The sequence below is a fragment of the Onychostoma macrolepis genome, chromosome 09 (assembly GCF_012432095.1).
Source record: "Onychostoma macrolepis isolate SWU-2019 chromosome 09, ASM1243209v1, whole genome shotgun sequence".
Taxonomy (NCBI): Eukaryota; Metazoa; Chordata; class Actinopteri; order Cypriniformes; family Cyprinidae; genus Onychostoma; species Onychostoma macrolepis.
In genome coordinates this window covers 13230271-13250493 of record NC_081163.1, presented here as the reverse complement: position 1 = coordinate 13250493, position 20223 = coordinate 13230271, and the positions used below count along the sequence as shown (strand labels likewise).

At 38.7% G+C, this 20223-nt stretch overlaps 1 protein-coding gene across 15 annotated transcripts in view; it reads right to left on the bottom strand.

Moving 5' to 3' along the window:
- The window catches only part of caska (calcium/calmodulin-dependent serine protein kinase a), a 162003-nt gene extending 142003 nt beyond the window's left edge, over positions 1–20000 (bottom strand). For 7 of the 15 annotated variants that reach the window (XM_058786515.1, XM_058786520.1, XM_058786525.1 and 4 more), the window contains exon 1: positions 19288–19977. In XM_058786515.1, coding sequence (XP_058642498.1) covers positions 19288–19346 — 59 coding nt within the window. In that variant the 5' untranslated portion in view covers positions 19347–19977. Of the gene's footprint in view, positions 1–19287 lie in introns of all 15 variants that reach the window. The other 8 variants (XM_058786518.1, XM_058786519.1, XM_058786521.1 and 5 more) reach the window with 4 other exon arrangements.
- Positions 20001–20223: the final 223 nt, after the last annotated feature.

Here is a 20223-nt window from a genome sequence, read left to right as displayed (position 1 = left end):
TACACTTGAAAAGCACAGCGCTTGTGGCACAAGATGTGCTGCAATCAGTCAAACAAGCCTGTTTAGTGCAGTTCAAACACATAGACAATTAAAAAACACCTTGGATGGACACAAGAATGCAATGTGTGAAAAAAACGCACCTGATGAGTACAACAACAGCAAATTCTTTAAGTTAAAGACTTAAGGAAAGCTCTTCTTTACCCAAGTAATCCTCGCCTTTCCTTTCCTGGGTTTGGTAAATGTGATTACAAGCCTATTTTTGACATCCCTGAAAAGATAAATATAGGTTAGAGTTATCTATTTCTTGCAAGGCTCGGTGTTCAAGTCACTGACAGGTATAATGGAGAGATCTTACTAATTGAAATTTCAAATCCAGGTTAGACTGGGAAGACAGACTGGGAGCTTTGCTCTTATACACCTGACATTCATTAGCTTGTTTTATAACAAAAGCCCTTTAGCCCGAGCTGCTCTGACAACGAAGACCTTCTTTTCTTAAGTCACACAGGAAGTTACATCCCAGAAGGTTGGCTTGTTTTTAGAGAGAAAAAGTGCAAAAGACTAAAGAGGTGTAGAGGAGGAAAGAGGCTCCCAGTGAAAATGATTTAGAGGGAAACTGAAGCACTGATAAAAGAATATCCCAATGCAGAGCACACTGCTCGGGGATAAGAAGTGACATTGTGTGGGTAATGAGCTCAACTGAGTGGTTAGCCATATTTTTGCTGCTGTGAGATGCTGATGGCAGAGAGCAGGCCAAGAAACATCTCTGCTACTGACTAAACTGTGTAAAGGTATGTCTTCAGCAGTACTTTTTGTGTATATCTCCTGAGAGAAAAGTAACAACAAACAACAGAAGGTGAAGACCATTAACAGGATCTGAAGATGCAATTTTGCCCAAAATATGAAGCAGGAACTCTGTATAATTTTACTGCGGATCTCACATTTGGACAATCAAGCAATCTTACTCAAAATTAAAGGAAGATCAAAGGAGAAGACGAAGAGGAGAAAAATGATGATTTGTAAAAGATGAATGAGAAGAAGGGGATATACTTACAGAGGAATGATAATAGGAAGGGGTTAGCCAAGCGTGAGCGTGATTTGTGGGCAGAAGGGAGTGTCGCCGCAGAGCTATTTGTCTCTGAATTTTTTGCATCCAGGCAGATTGCAAGCAGCACTCCATCCGCTCAGTCTAATTATGCACCGTGAAAATATGGTTCAGAAAAGTAGCAACACAGACTTCACAGCTGAAGAGATTTTACTGTCAGTACGAATTAAGAAAAAGTATTAGCCAACTGCAAAAATATTTACATGCAAAAGGTTGTAGTAGAAAACGTGACTTCAGAACCACTGAAGCACCAAAGAGTCAACAGTCAAGATCCATGTGATTTGTTTCCTCTGCTGTTCACTATGGAGAAGCAAAATTACAGATTTTCAGAATCCACTAGTTGGTGGGTTTTTAAAGATCATCTTTAAGTCAACATCAGATGATGGCAAAGGTTATTTAATATATTATTATGGATATGCAATACACAAAGCACTTCAGAGCAAAAACTATATTGTGAATTTGTGATATTTACCATGACTAGGGATGTCAACGATTAATCGACGATCGATTAATTGTCGATAAGAGATGCAATCGATTAAAGCTATCGATGGTCGATTAAGCAGTTTAATTTTGGGGTGCATGTGGCTCATGCGCAAAACACGCACGAGCAGCTGTGAGTGATGTGACGAGGCTGGATCTTTGGCGAAAATACTACTAACATACAAATTACGCTTTTAATGTGATCCATGCTTTAAAAGTACATTAAAACAGAAACAATATCAATTTATTTTGTATCGAAATGTAGTAACTAAGTCACATTTAATTATAATTTCCCCAGATATAATTGTTTCATCTCTGTGCTTCGACAGGTAGCGGGACACGAGCAGGACAGGTCTATATACAGACCATATAGGCTTAGGCTATAATTCGTAATTTAATTTGTTTCTACGTTTGACTTAATTTGTGGGCACTGTCTGTTTCATTAATTTGTTCACTAGAAAACCCATGATTTCACTAAAATAAGGGAACAAATTAAGTCATAGGAACAAATTCTTAATTCATGGCCACAAAATCTTTCATTTCCCCCCGCATGTTCACCGCAGTAAGAGATGCAAAAACAGTGATTAAAAGTGAATGACAATAAAATAAACCTGCGAAATTAGAGGGTGAAACGGTGAGGATTTGGGAAAATAAGCAATCAATATTATTAAATTCCTGGAAACTCGTGACCAACCGGCAGAACAGAACATAAAGCCGTGTATGGCTTTAAATGTACAGGTATCGAACAGCATGAATGTGTCATACTCGCATTAAAATGTTTCATGTGAGCAGCAGGGATCATTTTATTTTAAATGCCAATAATGTCAATTGCAAACATTGCGATTGTGTTTTAAAATACAGCAACGAGAACAATGAAACCATCTCAGCGGTCTCTGTGACGGGATCTGAAACAGTCTACAAAGTAAAATGATTCGTCTCTTCATTTTATCAAATGATCATAATCACATCTATTCATTTTACAGTCCTGCTACTAGCCTTTTATTTTGACTAAAACCCCTTTAATTCGGGTGAGAAAGCCTGCATTTTGAGTGGCATTTGCACATCCTGTCATGCCACTGCAATAGACGCATTTTGCCGTATTAAGGTTAACGATTAATCGATTAATTGATCGTTAATTTAAACGAAGATCGATCATGGAAATGATCGAAAATTGACATCCCTAACCATGACATAATAAAATAACTTGCAATACATTAGTCATACCACCCACCCATCGGTTTAGATGATTTATGAGGAAGAGGACACAAAACTCAAACTACTCAAGAAAAGAGTGAAGTTTAAGCTAAGAGAATAAGCCTTATTTCCATGCGGCATGTAAAATCCAATAATTTTTTATAAGCATTCATCAGTCAGCTGATGGTGAGTTCTAGAGTAACTATACAGTCAGACTGAGCTCTGATTGTGGTGATAGTAAGAGAGGCGGGAGATTACAGCCCATTTTTTTCCTGAAAAATCACTATTCCAGACAGGAAGCAAGTGCCCAGGGGATCAGTGCTAAATAATTTCAGTCCGCTCTCCCCGTAAGAGGATCTAAAGTTATTTCTGCAGGCACTTTCACAATAAATGGATAAATACACATCTAAATAAGCCATATTAATAACAGAGGGACGAGGATAAAAGGGGACTGCAAAACAGTTTGCTTAGGGCTCTTAGGAAAGCCTGGAGTTTCTGTGCTTATTTAAAGAACTGTTTTAGGAAGTGTTGACAAAGGTGATGATTGAGTGAGACAAGGTCTGCTACAGTCTTTATTTCAGTGTGAAAACTGCCTGCCAATTTTCACATTAAACAGTTCAATTTGCTGTCGCTATCTGGGGCCTTGGGAGGATCCTCAGTTATCAGGAGTTACCACAGTCACAGAATCGGATCAGCTCAACACTACACGATCAGCCATCACCAGCTAAAAAATGGTTTTAAGTCAGTTATTTCTATCTTTTGCTGTAGTGTGTCAGTAGGAAATATCAGTTTGCATTTCCAAACATTCATTTTGCCATTAATTGTAATAATGTGAGATTTCTGTTTGCCCAAGGAGTCTGTCAACAGCCAGTGCTCCACACAGAGATCTGATCTCATTATCATCATCCAGTCTGTCTGGAATGACATGAAGAAGCAGAACAAACTGAGACAGACTAAATCCAGAAGAATCCATGCTTCAAGAAACCTACCAGCAAAGCTACAGTACTGTTAAATGCTGTAAAATGAGGATGCTGTCAAAAATAATGTCATAAATAGATTTTCTTTATCAATAAATTTCTATTAACTAAATTAAATCAACATTTGGTGTGAACATCCTTTGCGTTTAAAGCAACTTTTGCCCTAGGTGCATAGTTTTTCCAGGTAGCTTTGCAGGTACGTTTCTTGAAGCATTTTGGAGACGTAGCCACAGTTCTTCTGGATTTAGTCCGTCTCAGTTTGTTCTGTTTCTTCATCTCATTCCAGTCAGACTAGATGATGATGAGATCAGATCTCTGTGTGGAGCACTGGCTGTTGTCAGACTCTGTGTGCAAACAAAAATCTCACTGAATTGTTCAAATTAACGGCAAAATTAATGTTTGGAAATGTAAACTGATATTTCCTAATGACACACTACTGCAAAAGACAGACATAACTGACTTAAGACCATTTTTTAGCTGGTGAAAATATAGCGTTCTAATAATTTTGACCACCACTGTATTTCAATGATGTTTCAAGGTTATCAGAATAAAGACAGTATGATTACTGATTTTTGACCTTTTTGGAGATGCAATATCTTTATTGCATCTCCAAGACTGGCAGCTTTTCATCAGGGTGACTGATTTACGTACGGCAGTCAGTCAGTGACAAGATTTTTATTAAAGCTATAAAACTGATCTTTGAACACAAGAAAACACCCCTGACAGCAAGTGCAAACTGTAAATTTTGTGGACGCACATTAATTACACAACAGTGGGGGGTACTAGAGTGGAAAAACAGTTCCCACAATGCACTATACCGTGTTGAATTTCAGTACATTCAACACGGTATAGTGCATTGTGGGAGACAAGTCAACTCAGTCAGGAGAATATATGAAACTTCCCCGAAAATGAAATCATCCTATATCTGTCAGGGAATAACATGCGATTCATTTTAATTTGGATGACCCTACAGCTTATTTGGATTTAAAGATTTAAAATACTATTGTATTTAAAATTATTAATTTAAGTATCTATTTTCCCCAAAATTCACTGCTCACTGCATGATTCAGAAATGTACAGTGGCCAGAGTTTGCTTGGGTTAACAACAGCCTGTGAATCAGCCTAAACAACCCAAAAATAACATGATTGTGCAACAAACAAACAAAAAAAACCCAGAGCGATCAAAGCACTCAGATGGATGCACTACGCAAACAGAGAGATATAAAAATGAAATAGTTATTCATAAACAAAAAGCTGTGGGATTTTCCCTGAAGAGTACAACTGTTGTCTCACTGTAGGCGCTAATGTTATTCACAATTACTGTGGAATTACAGAATGTTTTGTAATATTATTTTCATTCAAATACTCAAAGGAAAATACAAGTTGCAGGTCACCGTATTCTGACAGACTCACAGAAAGACCAAATACACAATATAATGCAACTTAATGTCAGTTCAAACATCCTTTATCTGACTTTCAGCGTTCAGAGAAGCCGTCCCTACCCAACTGAATATTTTATTCCGCTCTTTACTGAACTGAAGTCACATTTTTCATTGTCAGACAGAGCTGTTTATCATCACATGGCATCAGTACTTCACAATTATCATGAAGTCTGAGCAAGCTCTCCTTGAAAAGAGGACACAGGGGAAGAAAAAAACAAAGAACTGCAATAGTAACCTAAAAACTTTAAAGCAGAGTAATTTTTTTGAGAGCAATTTCAGGAATTTCAAGCTACTGTATATGAAGGATAAGCAAATATATATATATATATATATATATATATATATATTTTTACTTCTTGTAAATACAGAACACTGTACACTAACAGATGCAGTGGTGTGGCAAACTGCACAGCCTGTTTTTAGGGTCAGAAAAAATTTATATGAATGTGTATCTTCCGTATCATCTGGTGTTTAACAGCCTATGAAATAACTACGACCAGTTTAAGTGCTAGCAAAGTCTTCTTACACCATGCAGAACTGATCGGATGACGGATGGGGCTGGGGCACAAACCCAATGCACATCACATGATCAAGAAACACTGGCACTTAGGGAGGGGCAGGCATGACGAAAATGGAATATAGGGTGGGAGAGAGGGGACTGTGAGACAGGTGGCCTGAAGGGAGGAAAAGAGGACAAGAAGGAGAGAGAGATAAAGGAGGGACAAACAGAAGGACAGATGGAAGAGAGAAAGGAGTAATGGGGAATGATGGGATCTTCTCCATATGGGCTCGCTGGTGGCTCACATACAAAAGACAATGGCATTCTCATGCCAGCACTCAAAAGCTTTTATACAAGCTACATGAAAGCCCCTGTAATTATGAGTGAGCCATGATCAAGAGGCTGTGCATTACAGTGATTTTACCATGCTAACCAAAAGACTTAATACACTCAAGTTCAATAAAACGTTAATACTAATAATCACAATAAACAATTATGTTAAGTATGCACACCCTGCAAAATCTTCTGTCCTTTATGATTACCCTAAAACAGGGCTGGGCAGCTTCGGTCCTGGAGGGCCGCCGTCCTGCAGAGTTCAGCTCCAACCCTAATCAAACACACCTGCCTAGCTTTCTAGTGATTTTGAAGACATTGATTAGCTTGTTCAGGTGTGTTTGATTATAGGGTTGGAGCTAAACTCTGCAAGACAGTGGCCTCCAGGACAGAAGCTGCCCAACCCTGCCCTAAATTAACACTATATGAATGAAATATCACTTCAACAACCTAGCATTTTTTATCTTTCTCACGCAAAAGTGTGAGGTCTGTATGTATTTGATTCACATTAATATTGAACACTACGTTATGACATACTTCCCCTGACCTGTGGCTGGCTGACCAAAAGGCACAGCCTTAATGTGCTTCCTCTTATCATGGTCCACAGAGAAGTTGTAACTATAATAATATGATTCACACATATACAGAACAAAGGCCACAACACTTTCACTTTTCTTGTAACGTGTGAACATCAAGTGTTACCCTCATAAAGAACCATTCCCATTATAAATGCCCTGCAGTTGACATCCTTCACATTGGTTTGTCATTGTGAGATACCTGATCAAAGAAAGCACCACTTCAGGTCAGGGACTACTGTATTCACTTTGCCTCTGACTCACCGCTGCACTAAAATAGTGCTGAGTGGTTACCTAGGAAATATAGCTCAATTTAAGCCAGCCGTTTTTCAGCTGCCAGCCCAGGCTGCTGTGTATCTTGGCAAAGCAGCAGGAAATGACTTCAGTTCAAAAGGCCCACCATGAAAGAGCGAAAGGGGAAAAAAAAGGAAAAGACGTTTATTAAAGCTGAAAATGGTAGTGTCTGCCTCAGCAACTCCAGTGGGTCAGTCTGGCCTGTCTGTGTAGAGTCAATAAGGCAAATGTCGTATGTTGCATCCAGACTGAGATAAGGGCTGGGGTCTAACAGAGAGCAGCTTCAGGGGCAGTAGACACAGCAGTGATTGACAGGGGGAAAGAATGAGCCTAAAGCCGACGCAGAGCCAGAGAAAGACTACGGCCTCACAGGTGAGCTAAAAATATCCTCTTTAGTAGAGATGTTCCGATACCCATTTTCCCTTCCCGATACCGATTCCGATACCTAGGCTCAGGGTATCGGCCGATACCGAGTACTGATCTGATACCTGGGTGTGTATCTGGTTATACAGCTGTATGTACTACTAGCCCTGTATGAATTGATACAATTATTTTATGGTGTGCTTCACCATAGATAGATAGATAGATAGATAGTCTGGCGAGTAAACAAAAAAATATAATATATAATGTTTGGAAAATGGCACATCTATTTAAATATCTAAAAGTACACTCTTAACATCAGTCAGTCAAGCATTATAAATGTATTATGATAATCAAGTATTATTTAATGATATAACTTTAGCAATTAGAATTAAAACTTGGTAACCATGAATACAGTCATTTTAACTGAACTGGTGGTGGTGCTTTTTTGGTAATTGAGTGTTTCTCTAAAAAATGGGGGGGAAACTATCAATAATACTGATAAGATAATCATACTATGAATCCTACTAAGAACAATATAAAACGCACTAAGGATTAACGAGCTGCTGGATTCATGAATATTAATCACGTTGTTCATGTCATTGAACTGATTTGCTGAAATCAAAACAGGGACGATTATTGGTGAATGCCAGCCAATGAGATTGTCGCTATGCATTAGCTCCGCCTACTACCGGAGAACCTGCAGTTCTTAAAAGCTCAAGAATTCCAAAGGAACTCCGTTATTCTGACAGGAAAATACAACAAAGAATATCGTTTACATACCAAGCAGAATTGATGCGCTACATGCAAGACTCTCTCTCTCTCTTTTTGCGTGTGAGGAAAAAAGCAAAGCGACGGCGAGTCGTGCACTTCACACTAGAGTTTACGGTACGTCAAATACAGGTGCGCTGCGCATTCATTCAGATGAACTGATAAATGGCCCAGATCGCTTGACGGAGAGTGAAACTCTGAAGCGCTTGGTCAGAGTGTTCAGCGAGTGAAAATATATCTGTGCTAAACTTATACATAGCCTCCAACTCAACACACTGGTGAGTATAATCTGAGCATTTATTAGCCAGTGGCTAATATTATACACTATTTAGTCGCCCAGGGTGAAGATTTAGTTGCATATGCGAGTGATTTACTGGCGCTACCACGTTTGTATTTATTCTTCACTGCTCTAAATAGTGGTTGCTTGTGCACAACTTCCTGTGTTTGCATTCTGAGCAGCGAAGAAGAATTGATTTCCGATTTGCAGCGTTAAGCAAAGTTAGCGGGCATAAGTCTTGTTTAAAAATTGTATCGGATCGGTACATGGGTTCAAGTACTCGCCGATACCGATGCCAGAATTTTTTGTGGTATCGGTGGAATTTCCGATACTAGTATCGGAATCGGAACAACCCTACTCTTTAGTAATATTTGCTTCGTGTCATCAGTTGGAGATATTATAATTAAATAGGGATATATCAAGGATATCAAGGCCAAGTGTACGACATCATGAGGCCATTCTAAGGCCAATTAAACAATGCAACAGAAAAAAATAAATTATGAGCACATGCACACAATTACAAAGAGATGAATAAATATATAAATAAATGTAAAAATTTATAAATAATTGGTTACTGTGCAAATACCTTGTATAACACCTATATCTGAAGACATTTTTAAAGGGGTTGTTGATCGAAGTTGTTTGAACATAAATGCGTGTCGGAAGTGTGTACACATCCATCCTATAATGATACAAATCCAACCAGTGTTTTTTTTTTAAATCCCTATTTTAAAATCCCCTTTCTCAAATCATGCTGTTCTGAGATTCCTGTCAGAATGACGTAGTTCTGCACAGGCCGCTCCCACAATAGTTGATTGACAAGGCCGTCTTACCTTAGACCCGCCCTGAGTGAGCTGTGAGCTGTCCGCCATTGTGTCGACTCCGGTGCAGGGGAAGACAAGAATGTCTCCGATTAAGTGATTGAGGTGTTTTGTTGTTGGATGTAATGATGAATATAGCAGACGTCATTTACTCCAAATATCTGAGCCACTGAAGACGCAGAGGATTAACATTACTTGTGTTTTTGAAGGCAATGCACCGATCTACCTAAATGCGCCTATGTTCGCTCGAATCATTCGTGATCCAGCTTCATCTACAGAAGAAGTGATTATAAGAGTTTTTGATGAATCTTTGCAAATCGCCTTTCCAAATAATGTGCTAGTAAGCCAGTTTCGCAAACTATCGCTGAAGTTTACAGTCTGCTCATCACCCCACGGAAGAGAGGGGCAGGGTTAGCAGAGCTCATTAGCCTTTAAAGTGACATGGACTAAAAAACAGCTTGCTGAAACCAGAGCTGTAAAAAGGGTGTTTTTTTATACTACCATTAAGAAATTTTAACCAAAGTATGTTAAAGACCCTAAAGAATTATATCAACTTGTGGAAAATGGGCATCTGATGACCCCTTTAACGTCAATGGCGACATTTATTCACACACATAGTTAAGAGTTCTATAAACAGAATACTACCATTATGTTAATGTGATACTGTTTAATTATGAAACATCATCATCATCAGCATCATCACAGTAAAATAAAATATGCTCCCATTACTCCCATTTTAATCACACTAACAGGCATTTAGACACTTATACTGCATTACCATTCTGACCAAAGCATGCCTGTCCTAGTGCTGCAGACAGATGATGTAGTGCTCTCATGCACAGGCCTGAAACATGGTGGAATAGAAGAAGACACATTTCCAGGGAGCACAGGAAACAGAGCTTTATGAAACAAGGAGCTTATTTGAAAAAAAATGAACAACATTCCTTTATCAATTATCAGGAATGGCATGTAAATGTGATTAAAATGGTCTGTCATGACATGCAGTATTTCAATTTGTTCATTCTTATCATTGACAATATTCAGACTACTGGTGTACAGTACATGTAAACATAACCGATGTGTTAAAACTGCTACAACTTGGGAACTCCAAGAAAGTTTACAAGAAGAGTTTTCAGACTTTGTCCATCCACATAAACCCTGACTGTGACCAGACTGATGAGTGTGTTTTTCACATGGGTCCATGCTGTATTTTGTGAGAATGAGTAATAGGCAGCATCTGCAGTCCATAGAAGAGCACTGCCTGCCTACCTCATGGTCTCAATACCTCATTTGGGCAGCATCGGTTGAGCAGAGGAAGGAAGCACATTGCGTCCTCTGCCCATTGCCAAAGCATTAGCCTTTACAGGAACAAAGAAATATTAGCACCTCTGCTACCCATCAATCACCTCAAATGTCACAAAATCAAATGGATTGTAGGGAGGGGGGTTGTCCACAAGAGGCATCTTTGAAGTCCATGAGCAGTGAGAAGGCAATCAAACAGCATCTGCTTCTGGCTTTAATAAGGTAGCAGAGTTGGTGACCTGAAAAGGACTGTCAGTATCATTTGGCTCTATGCAGCATCTCTTAAACAGAAAAGAGGGCCAGTTGTCTTCTCAGTGAGGCAGGGAACATCAAGGCAACATGACGTTCTAGATAAGGGCTCAACTTTGCTGGCATCAGAACAGTTTAAAGACTCTGGACAATTTATTAACAACTTGCAACCAGGTACAACTTAAACTATGTAAACAAGATCTGAACACAAAAAAGGCACAGCTGAACAAAATGATTTTTAGTGGGTGATTCCTATGCTGATATCTAAAGGGTCTAATGTAATAATTTAAAAATATACTTAATTACACAAATATTAATTACCACACAATACTTACAAGGAGGAACTACCACTTCTGTTAATGAGGCAAGAAGGCCAATACCAAAAATAAGTAAACGATATTAGCCTATCACAATTTTTTATGCATGAAACTGATACCAAAATCCATCCTTGCATGACCTCCAAAAGACCACCAAGATCTGTTGACAAAAAACATTTTCTAAACAACCTACATTAACAAAGATGTTTTAAACTAGTCCAGTATGTCCATGAAAACACAAGAAATTAAAATCAAATACATGGTACAAAACAATGCTGGAAGAAGAAATATGATGAAATGCAGAGGAAACTGCCTCCGTTCACGTTCAATTTCACGCAGCATCCTAATGACATTATAGGAAGGTAAAATTTGGTAAAACCTGAGGGAAAATGCCGTCACTAAAAAACAACCTGCTGTCCACATCCACCATGGCACAGATTGCCTCTCAACTCATAACAACATAAAGCTAAAGTAAGTCACAACACTGTCAAACTTAATCACACTCCCAACATTTTGCTCAAAGCTAGAAGCTCAAGCAAGGCGATTCAGTGATCTTACCCTCTCATCTGGGTCAGTGTGTCAGTCAGCCTCGAATCAAAGTCAGTGACACACTCTTACTGACCTCATTACCACCCCTCCCACACTCATCAAAAAACCCCACTATTAAACAGAACATGCTTAGCATGCTGTTAATGAACATGTTAACACTTGTTTTGAGGGGTTGAGGTGAAGTGTGGGGGGAGCTTGCCTTTATTACAGCATTTTTCTTCTGCAGCTGGGGATAAATGAAGGTCAACTACTGATGGTTCATGGTGCTTTCACAACAAGATCCATAATCCTGGAGGTTTTATGAGACCGGAGGATAGTTTGATTTGTGCTCAGTGGGGACTAACCTGCAGGAAACCATGTCAGAGTTATCTATGGCTCTCTGTGGACAAAAGAAAAGGTTTCTTGACGACAAATATGTTATATCAAATAGTCTACCTGGATGTATGAAAACTTTCCTAGGCTCAATCACACAGGAGTCTTAAGACTTTAAACACTTGAATCGTGTTTTGCTAGGCTGCACTGCCAGGTCTAACAGAGCTAAATCTGCTGTGCAGCACACTACGGCTTAAAACTCTTGTTCAGGCTGCTTGATGACGGTTTCATGCATCAGCAAATCTCAATCAGACTGCTAGGACGCTCTGGCACCCTTCTGAGACTACTAAAGTGCTAGTGCCTAAACAACACAATCACTCTGGACTTAAAGTCCACCACTTGGAAGTAGTACATTACTGTAGATGACTAGTAACCATATATACAGAGCCAAATTCAGCCACTAAATCCAGCTCTGCGCTTTGGTATACTAGTGCCCGTGCCTAATAGTTTGCAAAGCCATCTGCCATGGCTGTACGAAACTCAAACAATGAATAGATTTCCAGTTTTTATTCCCCAAAACATCTGTCCTGAACATGAGAACGCAAAAAACAAACCTAATATGTCAGTTCTGCTTTGAATAATACAATATAAATGGCAACTTGGAAGGTAACAGCTTTCAGTGTTTTACAAACAGACAGAGAGGCCAGACAAAATATAACAGTGAAATATGGCACTGCAGGCTGGCTTGGTCATCTATCCTGACCCTTTGTCCTGTGCTATATTAGCAATCTGTGCTGTTTATAATAACAGACATAAACACAGCACGCACACACCCACACCCACATCTTTTATTGAGCTTACAGAACTTGGCCTAGGGAGAGAAGCAGTGTCAGTGGGAGCATATCTGCTTAATGGACAGCATCCTCTTTCCTCTTTACCTCAAAACACCAGCATGAGGCCTCAGGGTGGCCACGAAACAAAAAAAGTGGATCACAGACAGTGACAAGCCACAGAGACAGACAAAAAGGATTTCAATTTTGTGTGTGTATGTGCATCACAAAATGAATCAGTCCATGGCAGAGCAAAATAAAGGCCCTGTAAACAAAACTTATAGTACTACAGGTATTTTTTTTAAAACAAGGCAGAGGTATCTTATATCTAGATATAGGGTAAACGTACCTATTAAGCACACTTCCATTTTTGAGGCAGATTATAAAAAGAAAAAATCATTTATTTTCCTACTTGATGTCTTAAACAATTGATGTGTTTGTTATTATATACCTCCTGTAATTTCAAGTCAATCTGATCATTGCACACTGAGATATGAGTCTCCATGTGTTCACACTGTCTGGCGGCCATTTTGAAAGCTGTCTAAAAACTTTCACCAAAAGAGGAGCTCCTTAAATGTGCATTTTTTAGATGTTTAAGCCTTTATTTTGGGTAAATTTCACTACTTATTGTAAAATTAAGAGATTAATGTTCAGACTTTTGCCTATTATAACCTGGAACTTGGATGTGGGAAATAATTACATTAGTTCCAAAAGATAGTTTTAGCAACACAGCGCAGATGCTACAGAACACAGTTAGCTGACTAGCTGTATGTGATTGTGTGCTACGCTAATATATAGGGTTGTTCCGATTCCGATACTAGTATCGGAAATTCCACCGATACCACAAAAAATTCTGGCATCGGTATCGGCGAGTACTTGAACCCATGTACCGATCCGATACCATTTTTAAACAAGACCTATAGTTATGCGCGCTAGCTTTGCTTAACGCTGCAAATCGGAAATCAATTCTTCTTCGCTGCTCAGAATGCAAAGACAGGAAGTTGTGCTGTGTTGCCACACAAGCAACCACTATTTAGAGCAGCGAAGAAGAAATACAAACGTGCTAGCACATTGCCAGTATGTTAAATCACTCGCATATGCGACTAAATCTTCACCCTGGGCGACTAAATGATGTCTAATATTAGCCACTGGCTAATAAATGATCAGATTTTACTGGGAGGCTATGTATAAGTTTAGCACAGATATATTGTCACTCGCTGAACACTCTGAGTGCTTCAGAGTTTCTCTCTCCGATCAAGCGATATATTTTCAGTTCATCTGAATGAATGCGCAGCGCAGTTGTATTTGACGTACCGTAAGCTCTAGTGTGAAGCGCACGACTCGCCGTCGCTTTGCTTTTTTCCTCACACGCAGAGAGGGAGAGGGAGCGAGGGAGTCTTACATGTAGCCTGTCAATTCTGCATGGTATGTAAACGTTATTCTTTGTTGTATTTTTCTGTCAAAATAACGGAGTTCCTTTGCGATTCTTCAGCTTAACTGCCGGGTTCTCCGGTAGTAGGCGGAGCTAATGCGCAAACGACAATCTCATTGGCTGGCGTTCACCTATTATCGTCCCTGTTTTGATTTCAGCAAATCCGTTCGAGCCAATGCAGACAACGTGATTAATATTCATGAATCCAGCAGCTCGTTAATCCTTAGTGCGTTTTATATTGTTCTTAGTAGAATTCATAGTATGATTATTATCTTATCAGTATTATTGATAGTTTTTCCCCATTTTTACAGAAACACTGAATGACCAAAAAAGCACCACCACCGGTCCTAAATTCAGTTAAAATCTATCTATCTATCTATCTATATATGGTGAAGCACACCCTAAAATAATTGTATCAATTCATACAGGGCTAGTAGTACATACAGCTGTATAACCAGATACATACCCGGGTATCGGATCAGTACTCGGTATCGGCCGATACCCTGAGCCTAGGTATCGGAATCGGTATCGGGAAGGGAAAAAGGGTATCGGAACATCTCTACTAATATATTACTTCATAGGCATTACTGGCTTGTACTTTTACATCCATAATATTATAAATTGACAGTTTATTGCTGGTCTGTCGTTTTACAGTGCTGTAATTTTTTCAGATTTCATATTATTTTAAGGTGAGTTTAAAGGGTACACTACTATGAAAATCACATAGCTTCAGTGTGACCTCAATAAGAAAAAGTATAATTTCATAGATATTGTTAATAATAGTTGTTCATATTAAAATATGTATGAACTTAATACATGACCTAGACCAGTGGTTCTCAAACTTTTTATTGTGGCATACCCCCTGGGGCATTTAACATTCTTCTGAGTACCCCCACTTAGACCTCAGTCACATCTTTTCCATTAAGGGACAATATGTGCCCCCTTAAATTGATTTACAGGTGCATTTGTTTACCTTTAGGGAGGCAAAGTTTTTCTAGCCTTATTATTAATTGTATATCTTTTTTTGTCATATTTTTAACATGCCATTAAAGGCAGGGTAAGCGATTTCTGGAAGTACCGAGAAGATTAGGCAAATAGTCTGGTGATGTAACGTTAGGTCTGCACGCGTTTCTCAATATCAAGTACGCAAATTTCAGAGTTAGACTCGGGAGTGTGAACTCCCGCGGACGGAACGACGCAAGTCCGGTAATTCTGCAAAGAGCAGCATACTTGATAACGTCAGTCAGCTCGCCTTGGCTGCTGCAATCTTCCTCACTATATACAGACAAAATATATCAAACACCACTGCCTCTTTTTGTTTTCATTTAAACATATTAATAGCCGCAGAAATGTAGTCCAGGGAACATACATACATTACAATGAAACAAAATATTATATCAAACATTGCCTGTTTTCATTTTCATTTTAACATATTATTAGAACAATAGAATAAAGACCAAAGATTACCTGTGAGATTTACCCAAAACGAATGATATCTTATGTTTAACCACTACAGAGACATCAGAGCCAGAGGTTATGGACTAGCCGAGGTTATGCTCCTCTCTTCGGGATGCATGAGCACTGAGCGCCCGGTGATCGCGTGGAGCTCACGTCTCTGAAATCGGCGAAGCATATTTTAAAATAGGCGCTGTTTTTATAAATAAACCGCAGATTTGAGTTTTAAACAACTACATTCTCGCCTGAAATACACGCGTCCAGTGTAGGCAGGCTTTAGCGGTTGTGGTGCGGCATGTCCGGTGTGTTACTCGCCTATCGAGAAGAAACAAAGCAACCTCGGCTTCCATTCGCAGGCCTTCTGCTCCTTGAGTTCTCTCCAGCGCTGGAAAGCTGATCCGATATTTACACGGGACCTAGTTCTTGCCTTATCATTCCGCAGACGTTTTCCTTTTTTTGTTTTTTATCCGCCATCTCTATCTTTCTGTCGCTCGGCTTGGCTGTTCACTGAACGCTCTCTCCTCCATATCATGTTTAGACACGCCCCTTACTGCTGATTGGCTACAAGTTTGTTTTGGTACTCGGCCCCGACTAAATGTATTGTTAATATAATAAATAAAGCAATAAATGATGGCAAAACGAAGAGAAACCTGTAGATTTAAAACTAAAATCACCAGTAGGTGGCAGCAAGTCACTGTCTTAATGAGCGAAGCATCATGTCTTTCATTCAGTAACGAAGCAAACAGCTGTAGATGAATGGGTTTTTAATCACTGACTCTCCGAATTGTTAAAAGCTGCAGATTAATTCACTAACGAAACACCGCTGTTGCTTGGAGACGCACACCAGTTCCGTCACGGATTTTGTTGGAAATATTATTTTGTTGTAAAATATAACAAACAATAATTGACAATATTGTGTTTAAAGTGTAGGCTACATTTAAAGTGTAAAATATTCACTTAATATTATCTTTTTTGTTGAACTGTTGTATAAAATAAATGTCACAGTTGCAATCGTTTGAATATTCAGAGAAAATTGCATTCTTGGTCGTATTTTTAAAGATGAAAAACAATAACTCGTACAAGGGTATGTTTCTGTATCGAAGAGTTTCTTAAATCGATCTCTATGTCCTTGTCAATATTTGTTCTTCATGCTATAAGTGCTACAAATCTACTTTGATAGATACAATGAACAGCAGAGCGATTTGCTAAAGCAGCATATGCAGGCATCCTATACGTATGAATGCTTGTGTGGATGCAATCAGTTTTGAGCGCAAAAGATGAGGTAATTTGATGTTATTTGACCGTTTACAGCACTCCGATTTTACTGTTTTATATTAGAAGCGGCATTTTGCTTGTTAGAAATACATGCTCGGTTTTAATGTTACTTTAAGTTGGGGTAGAATTAAATGAATGGCTCTGATCTTTGGCAACTAGCATCAACTTCTCCAGACTGTAAATCAGAAAATCGGGGCAAAAATCATGTAGTGTATTCCAGCCATAAGAGACTATAGATAAGTTGACATCCATTTAACAAGAGGTTTCATAATGAGGCTAGTTTCTGTGTTCATCCCCATTAATTAAATGTTTTATTGGTTTGTTTTATTTGATTTTTGAATGTGTTACTTAGCTGAACGTGGACTATAGATGTTGCATTGTGCTTAAATGACACTTCACTATGAACATATAACTGATCAAATTGAATGCCTTGTTGCTTGATTATAGTGTTCTGTTTTTTGTGATTGACTTTGTACCTTCAAAACAAATATTTTTACAATTATTCTTTAAAAATGTTCCTTAAAATAAACAAGAATTTTTAATAAAACATGATGTGAGCTTAATGGGAACAGGGGTGTGCTTAAAGGGTACAAAAATGTACCCATTAAGCACAGCCAGACTTTTTGAATTTAATGATGCATATCTTAATTGAAATGCTTTTTTCATTTAAAATAAAATTAAATATTTTTGTGTGAGAGATTAATACTTTTAAATAAGAGATTAAATTACTTTTTGTACTGAAACCAATATCTTGTGCACTAAACTACGTTTACCCTACATTATGAAAACAGTCCATCAACAGAGTTTCCATTTTTTGCACTGCCAATTTCTGATTGGCTGAATATTTTTAACACCCAAATTTTTATAATGTGCCCCTAAATATAGTTTAAGTAGAATCCACCGCAATGCATATGCTAACTATATGTTGTTTTGTTGTTATGAGACAGCTACATGTACCAAACTGCTTCTAATTACAAACTCTGAGTACCGGAGTACCATGTTGGGAGCTCTAATTACATGGTATTTGAAATGTACATGCATTATTGTCTTTACATCGAAACTCAAGCAAACACTTGCACATCAGTGATAGCTGGAGAAAAACCTGGTTATATAACACAAAAATATGAGATTGTCTCATAACAACAATAGTCAATAGTCCCATGAGTACAACTACAACCTGTAAATAGTAAGATAACTGGAAAGGCTCCAGGCCTGCTGATACATGTGCTGTGCCCTTCACCACAGCAAAAAGTCACCAAACTCGTAATGTGGCTTAACAAAGCATTAAATCAGAAACAACTTTAATCTCTATGGTGTTAGATCCCTATAGCTTTATTCCCTAAAAGGTTCATTTCTTATTACTTTATGCCTGACTACAGCTGTACTTCTCTTGCAATGATGTGACACTTACCACAAATATGGTTCAACTAGGTACCACTAAAAAATATTTTATTTTGTGTGAAAGAATGTGTTACAGATAATTGGTGTGACTGATATTTTTATCAACTTATCAAATCTGTTATCTGTTTTTCGATATTGAGTCCAACAATAATGAGAATGACAATATGTACAAATAATATAAAACTTAATTATTGAAATAGACCAAAATAAAAATATATAAGTATATATATATATACACACACACACACACACACTCATAACACGTTATTTGGTAGTATAATGATTATTTATTATTACTGTGTAAAAAAGCAAAAGAAAATATTAAAATCAGTATTTAATATTATTTTTCAGACACTAAACAATAAAATTATATGCATCATACGTGTCATACAAAAAGCAATATCAGTCCATCTCTACTGAATGTAGGAGCAAATTACATGTTGGGTGAAACATTAATGCACATTTTGGGCCATTATAGCGTTTTAAAATTAAACAACTCATTATAATAGCCAGAACTCAAAGAATATCCAACACTGACCACTCAATGTAAAAGACATGCAGTGGCCATTAACAATGACCAATAACATAACCACAAACTAGCATGACTGCAAGCACAAACCTGATAATATTTCTGGATATAACACCTAAATGCCAGGAGGCACCTACATCTCCCTAAAAACTGCATATGACTCGGTTTACTCATCACAATCCTTTGAAGATATCATCAGTGCTGACTGCAATAAATGTGACTATGCAAAATCGCTCCGTCTTGTACACTAGTTGTGAATGGATCTACCTGCATGAATGCTGAAAGTACTTCTCTCATCTCTCACACACGCCACTCCCATTCCTCCTGCTTCAGACAACATGCCGTTTTTAAAGAGTTGCGACTGAATGTAACTGTCATATATGTTCGGCAGCAGTAATGCACCACAATAACCTAAAATGCAATGACAACTATGACGCTCATCTGACATTAGAGTTGCAGATGCACATTCGCCCGTGTGTCATTATAAAAGTGATCAAACCGTGACACTTACTTGCCAATGACCTCGCACAGCTCGTAAACATCTTCAAAGAGCACGTCGTCGTCGGCCATGGTCCAACAAGACCGGGGAATTTACACTCCCCCCCAAAAATCCGTCCAAATGGTAAATATGTCAGAGGATTACACTGTAGATACTTCAGAGTACCAGGAATGTGCGGCGAAAAGAAACGCTGACAGCCGACGTTGCCGCTCAACAAATTCCGACAAACAAGAAATGACTGATTCCTGTCGGTTTTAATGAAAGAAAAAATATCCGTTGGTGATTCGGTTGAAGCGGGCGGGCGGACAGTAGTGAGCGCTCGGTCCGTTTGACTCACTCTGCCCCACCTTCTCCTCCCTCTCTACCGGCCCCCTTAATCCCGCCGCCACTCGAGGCTGAGGTAATTCAAACGTTATAAACAACTCCAAAATAATCGCTGTTTAAGTCACAGAGCCAAGTGGGTTAAATCGACTAAACGCTAAACTAACTAACTTGATTCTGTCGAGCCCAAAAAAAGAACTACACTCCGTTTCTGGGATAAAAATGTAGGCTGTTATTAAAGTGCGCAGTTCAGTTGATTCTACTCATTCTACCCACGCGCAGGGCTTCGCTGAGACGCGCGAGGCTTTTCCCTTGCTCGCTGCCGTTGCTCTAGTTCCCCCTCACAACTCCAGCGCTGCTGCTCCCAGCTTCCAGAAAACCCAAACTCCTCCCACTCAAGGTTATGAAACTGGATTGCCTCACGCCATAATGGCTCCGGTAGGACTTTTGTATTCCGGAATTCCTGCTTAACCCAGCACTACGGCTTGAGCCAAAATGACGACCAGGCGTCTCAGAATTTGTCAGCCAAACTGACAGTTTCTTAATACGGTGTTAGTAAGGTGCTAGATGCGAAGCGTTAATCAAATTTAACGGCTTTTGGAAACCTTTTATTTATTAGCTATACGA